This window comes from Carcharhinus amblyrhynchos, chromosome 21 (genome assembly GCF_965287045.1).
Source record: "Carcharhinus amblyrhynchos chromosome 21, sCarAmb.v2.hapA, whole genome shotgun sequence".
NCBI classification, from domain to species: domain Eukaryota; kingdom Metazoa; phylum Chordata; class Chondrichthyes; order Carcharhiniformes; family Carcharhinidae; genus Carcharhinus; species Carcharhinus amblyrhynchos.
This window is the reverse complement of record NC_137344.1, coordinates 9,731,426-9,737,688: the sequence shown is the minus strand read 5'-3', so window position 1 is coordinate 9,737,688 and position 6,263 is coordinate 9,731,426. Positions and strand designations below refer to the sequence as shown.

At 54.4% G+C, this 6,263-nt stretch overlaps 1 protein-coding gene across 1 annotated transcript; it reads right to left on the bottom strand.

Moving 5' to 3' along the window:
- Positions 1-2,725: 2,725 nt before the first annotated feature.
- myadml2 (myeloid associated differentiation marker like 2) lies at positions 2,726-3,672 on the bottom strand. Its single transcript, XM_080209459.1, has one exon. It carries the CDS (start codon positions 3,658-3,660, stop codon positions 2,761-2,763), a length of 900 nt encoding a protein of 299 aa, XP_080065585.1. The 5' UTR covers positions 3,661-3,672; the 3' UTR covers positions 2,726-2,760.
- Positions 3,673-6,263: the final 2,591 nt, after the last annotated feature.

Here is a 6,263-nt window from a genome sequence, read left to right as displayed (position 1 = left end):
AATGAGAGTCGCGAGAGCTTTCCAGCATTTGGAGTGTTCAGTAGATGCTGTTATCTGGCTGGACATACATTTCTGCTTCAGTCTTCCTAATGCACCAGTAAAACTTGCTGATTCCACTGAAATAGAACAAAGAATGCCCTTTTATCACGTCCTCTGGCTGTAATGCAAACCTATTGAAAGCAACAGCCAAGTGACCACATGTTCCATCTTTCCCAAAGGAAATCAACATCATTTAAATATCAACCGGACTTAAATCCTGAGATATACATTCAACGCAGCTTTGTAAAGCAGAACAGCCCGAGTTTTAATTTCATGAGGTAACTCAAGCTACTTTTCCATACAATTAGTTGCTGCTAGTGATTTGGCTTTTTGCTAAAAATGTAAACTTCTGCTATGTGACAAATAAGCTCCTGCTTGCATCAATCCTATGTCATATCTGGTGTGCAGACGCAGGCTTACAGTATCACAGTTAGTCCAGTAAGTACTTTGCAACATCCCGAAAATAAAAATCAATAAAAACAAAAGGATAAGAAAATCACACTTCACAATTTAGGACATTTTGCTGCCTCACTTTACAGGAGAACAGTACATTGCTGTCGGGTGGTAGGTAAATAAAGTTAAGGGGGCCCTTTCAAAGTGGCAACTCAGGTGTGATGGGCCAAATGGCCTCCCTCAGCGCTACAAAATTGTACAACGTTACTTACTAACAATGCTGTTACTTTTAGTTTCAACTATTCGTATGTTACCCTGATTAAAAGTAACAAAGCAGGTTAATAAGGCCATCAACGTAAACAAAACACTGGGGCTCATTTCCAGAGAGAAATGATGATTGCACAGAACATGGATTACAACACGTGTGCAGTACTGTGAGTGATTCTGGTCTTCATGGTTAAAAAAAGGTACAGATGCAATGGAAATAAGTGCAAAAAATTTCTAGAATGATAATAGGACTGACAGGTTATACCTAACAGGAAAGATTGAATAAGGTGGGCCTTGATCTGAATGAGGGCTTCAATATTATGAATGAGTTTGACAGCATGGATATTCAATGAGAACCAGTGGAGTTGAAGATAAAATAGTTATTAATAAATTAAATGGGGGGAGGGATTCAGGAGAAAAGTCTTTATCCAGAGAATGGCAGAAATGTGGAATTTGTAATCACAGGGCATGATTCAGGTGAAGAACTGAAATTCATTCAAGGAGAAGCTGAAGAAATATCCAAGGGAGAACAAAAAAGAGATGGGGTTCTACAAAGAGAGATGGGAGGAAGCTAATGTGGAGGATAAACACCAGCAAGGACAGATAGGTCAAAGGACCTATTTCGGTGCTGCAACCACCTGGCAATGCTATACACAAGATCACAGCAATGAAGAGTCAAACCACTTCATGGCAAGTAATATTAACCTCCAAAATGGTGAGCTGTAATGTTCACACAAAACAGAATGCCCGGGTTTAAATTTCTGTGTTAATATTTCTGGGCCAGCTTTGCAGTATGGAAAAACATATTAGAGATCTTAGAATTTTAAGTTAGCTGGAGCCACCGTGCAGTGATTAGAACACCCTTCCTTCATTCTTGGCTCCCGTTCACCACGTATTTGGCTTCAGCAGAAAACCTTACACCAAATTTTGCCTCTTTTATCCTGTCCCTCACAAAAGCAGTGGTGCAGTGGTTAGCACTGCTGCCTCACAGTGCCAGGCACCTAGGTTCGATTCTGGCCTTAGGTGACTGTGTGAGTCTGCACGCTCTTCCTGTGTCTGGGTGGGTTTCCTCTGAGTGCTCTGACTTCACCCCCGCACTCCAAAGATGTGCAGGTTAGGTTGATTGGCCGTGACAAATTGCCCCTTAGAATCAGTGGCACTGGCAGGGTAAACGTGTGGGGTTATGGGGATAGGTAGTGCAGGCTCAATGGGCCAAATGGCCTCCTTCTGCACTGTAGGGATTCTATGAAAAAGCAACATTAAATAAAAATAACCACCCCCTTCATCAAACCATATAATAAATACAAGCACCCAGGTGCTATTACAACCATGTCACTTTCTATAATAACATTTAACCCATTGTTCAGTTCACACACACCCCTGGTGACCATGGAGATGCTGGCATTGGACTGGGGTGGACACTGTAAGAAGTCTCTTAACACCAGGTTAAAGTCCAAAAGGTTTATTTGGAATCACAAGCTTTCGGGGCGCTGAACCTGCATCAGGAGAGTGGAGAGGGAGGTTTGACAAACATGGCATATATATAGACAGAGACAATTCACACCTCTTTAACCTGTGATTATCCCCCTCTCCACTTGTACTATCGGTACCTGAAAAGACTCGCATTCCAACCATTATCTTGCAATTGTGTCTTGGTCTATAGATGTGGTGCTTGTCAAATTGCAATTGTGTCTTGGTTGATATATGCGATGCTTGTCAAACCTACCTCTCCACTCACCTGACGCAGGGACAGCCCTCTGAAAGTTGGTGATTCCAAATAAACCTGTTGGGACTTTAACCAGGTGTGTAGTGAGACTTCTTACCGTGCCCACCCCTGGTAAGGCAGTTCAACAATGTTTCCAAGTTATCAACCGAAGGGGGAGTCGATTGCATTTGAACTTGCAGGATGGGCTGACTCTGCAGATGAGATGAGGTTGCAGTCTTGTTGCTTCAGGCGAGAGCGGGCCATTCTCCTTGTTTGCATCTCCCCCACCCCCCCCAAACCCCAACCCCGCCGCCGCTTGGGTTTTGGAAGCCAGTCACGATGAGGGCGTCCCTCCTTCAGGGCTCGGCGACGTAGCGCATCTTCTGGGAGTAGACCAGGTCCACGGTGTACAGGATGAGGTTCACGTAGGTGAAGATGGCAATGATGAGCTGGCTGTCCCAGGGGCAGTCCCCCAGGGAGCAGCCGGCCGGCCTCTCCATCGAGCCGTACTTGGGGTCGAAGCAGAAGACGGGCCAGATGATGGCGGCGCTCAGGTAGAGCAGGGAGGCCAGGAAGGTGTAGAGGACCACCACCCTGTCGAAGGGGCAGCGCAGCATGCCGGCCCTGCCCGACACGTTGAGGGCGATGAGGAGGGCGGTGAGGGTGAAGCAGAGGGAGTAGACGGCCACGCACCACTGGGTGGCCGGGTAGCGGGTGTAGTCACTGCCGCTCAGCAGCGCCCCGAACATGATGCAGGCGACGTAAGCCTGGACCACCTTGAGCAGCCCGCAGGCGGTGGCCATGTAGGCGGCCAGGTGTCCCGGTCTGGCCCGGCTCAGGTGGATCTCCAGCCCGTAGGCCAGGCAGGCCAGGGCCGAGCAGGCGGTGGCGGCGATCCTGAAGTTCCTGGAGCGGCAGCGCTGGCACTCCAGCTCCACGAAGTAGACCGGGTAGATGACCGTGGCCGACACGTACATGAGGGCGGCCAGCGTGGCGAAGGAGATGGTGAAGTTGTCCCAGGACAGCGGCAGGCAGCTGTGCAGCCGGGTCAGCTCCAGCGACAGGATCAGGGCGCTGAGGGCCAGGCACCAGCCCCAGGTGAACATGCAGAAGTGCCCGTGCGCCGCCCCGAAGCCCCCGTCGTGGGCCACCAGGCTGAGGGCGATGCAGCCGCACAGGGTCTGCAGGCAGCGGGCCAGACCCAGCGGCGACACCAGGGCCTGGCTGTTCAGGTAGGGAGCCCCCGGCTCCATCATCGGCGGTCACTGCCTCCCCCCGTCCCCCGGGCTCCCGTCCCCCGGGCCGGGCTCTCTCCCAGCTCGGTGCGGTGGCCGGGCTGTTTCAGACTGGGACCAGCTGCTGGCCCTGCTACTTCATCCGGCTATTAATAGAGCAGCTCGTCACTGAGGGAGGGAGAGAGGGTGAGGGACTGTCACTGAGGGAGGGAGAGAGGGTGAGGGACTGTCACTGAGGGAGGGAGAGAGGGTGAGGGACTGTCACTGAGGGAGGGAGAGAGGGTGAGGGACTGTCAGGGAGGGAAAGAGGGTGAGGGACTGTCACTGAGGGAGGGAGAGAGGGTGAGGGACTGTCAGTGAGGGAGGGAGAGAGAGTGAGGGACTGTCAGTGAGGGAGGGAGAGAGGGTGAGGGACTGTCAGTGAGGGAGGGAGAGAGGGTGAGGGACTGTCAGTGAGGGAGAGAGACTGAGGGACTGTCAGTGAGGGAGGGAGAGAGGGTGAGGGACTGTCAGTGAGGGAGAGAGGGTGAGGGACTGTCACTGAGGGAGGGAGAGAGGGTGAGGGACTGTCAGTGAGGGAGAGAGAGAGGGTGAGGGACTGTCAGTGAGGGAGGGAGAGAGACTGAGGGACTGTCAGTGAGGGAGGGAGAGAGTGAGGGACTGTCAGTGAGGGAGGGAGAGAGGGTGAGGGACTGTCACTGAGGGAGGGAGAGAGGGTGAGGGACTGTCAGTGAGGGAGGGAGAGAGGGTGAGGGACTGTCACTGAGGGAGGGAGAGAGAGTGAGGGACTGTCAGTGAGGGAGGGAGACTGAGGGACTGTCAGTGAGGGAGGGAGAGAGGGTGAGGGACTGTCAGTGAGGGAGGGAGAGGGACTGTCAGTGAGGGAGGGAGAGAGGGTGAGGGACTGTCAGTGAGGGAGGGAGAGGGACTGTCAGTGAGGGAGGGAGAGAGGGTGAGGGACTGTCAGTGAGGGAGAGAGACTGAGGGACTGTCAGTGAGGGAGGGAGAGAGTGAGGGACTGTCAGTGAGGGAGGGAGAGAGGGTGAGGGACTGTCACTGAGGGAGGGAGAGACTGAGGGACTGTCAGTGAGGGAGGGAGAGACTGAGGGACTGTCAGTGAGGGAGGGAGGGAGAGAGTGTGAGGGACTGTCAGTGAGGGAGAGAGACTGAGGGACTGTCACTGAGGGAGGGAGAGAGGGTGAGGGACTGTCAGTGAGGGAGAGAGACTGAGGGACTGTCAGTGAGGGAGGGAGAGAGGGTGAGGGACTGTCAGTGAGGGAGGGAGAGAGGGTGAGGGACTGTCAGTGAGGGAGAGAGACTGAGGGACTGTCAGTGAGGGAGGGAGAGAGGGTGAGGGACTGTCAGTGAGGGAGGGAGAGGGACTGTCAGTGAGGGAGGGAGAGAGGGTGAGGGACTGTCAGTGAGGGAGAGAGACTGAGGGACTGTCAGTGAGGGAGGGAGAGAGTGAGGGACTGTCAGTGAGGGAGGGAGAGAGGGTGAGGGACTGTCAGTGAGGGAGAGAGACTGAGGGACTGTCAGTGAGGGAGGGAGAGAGGGTGAGGGACTGTCAGTGAGGGAGGGAGAGAGGGTGAGGGACTGTCACTGAGGGAGGGAGAGAGGGTGAGGGACTGTCAGTGAGGGAGGGAGAGAGGGTGAGGGACTGTCAGTGAGGGAGAGAGACTGAGGGACTGTCAGTGAGGGAGGGAGAGAGGGTGAGGGACTGTCAGTGAGGGAGAGAGACTGAGGGACTGTCAGTGAGGGAGGGAGAGAGGGTGAGGGACTGTCAGTGAGGGAGAGAGACTGAGGGACTGTCAGTGAGGGAGGGAGAGAGGGTGAGGGACTGTCAGTGAGGGAGGGAGAGGGACTGTCAGTGAGGGAGGGAGAGAGGGTGAGGGACTGTCAGTGAGGGAGGGAGAGGGACTGTCAGTGAGGGAGGGAGAGAGGGTGAGGGACTGTCAGTGAGGGAGAGAGACTGAGGGACTGTCAGTGAGGGAGGGAGAGAGTGAGGGACTGTCAGTGAGGGAGGGAGAGAGGGTGAGGGACTGTCAGTGAGGGAGAGAGACTGAGGGACTGTCAGTGAGGGAGGGAGAGAGGGTGAGGGACTGTCAGTGAGGGAGGGAGAGAGGGTGAGGGACTGTCACTGAGGGAGGGAGAGAGGGTGAGGGACTGTCAGTGAGGGAGGGAGAGAGTGAGGGACTGTCAGTGAGGGAGGGAGAGAGGGTGAGGGACTGTCACTGAGGGAGGGAGAGAGGGTGAGGGACTGTCAGTGAGGGAGGGAGAGAGGGTGAGGGACTGTCACTGAGGGAGGGAGAGAGAGTGAGGGACTGTCAGTGAGGGAGGGAGAGAGGGTGAGGGACTGTCAGTGAGGGAGGGAGAGAGAGTGAGGGACTGTCAGTGAGGGAGGGAGAGAGGGTGAGGGACTGTCACTGAGGGAGGGAGAGAGAGTGAGGGACTGTCAGTGAGGGAGGGAGAGAGGGTGAGGGACTGTCACTGAGGGAGGGAGAGAGGGTGAGGGACTGTCAGTGAGGGAGGGAGAGAGGGTGAGGGACTGTCACTGAGGGAGGGAGAGAGAGTGAGGGACTGTCAATGAGGGAGGGAGAGAGGGTGAGGGACTGTCAGTGAGG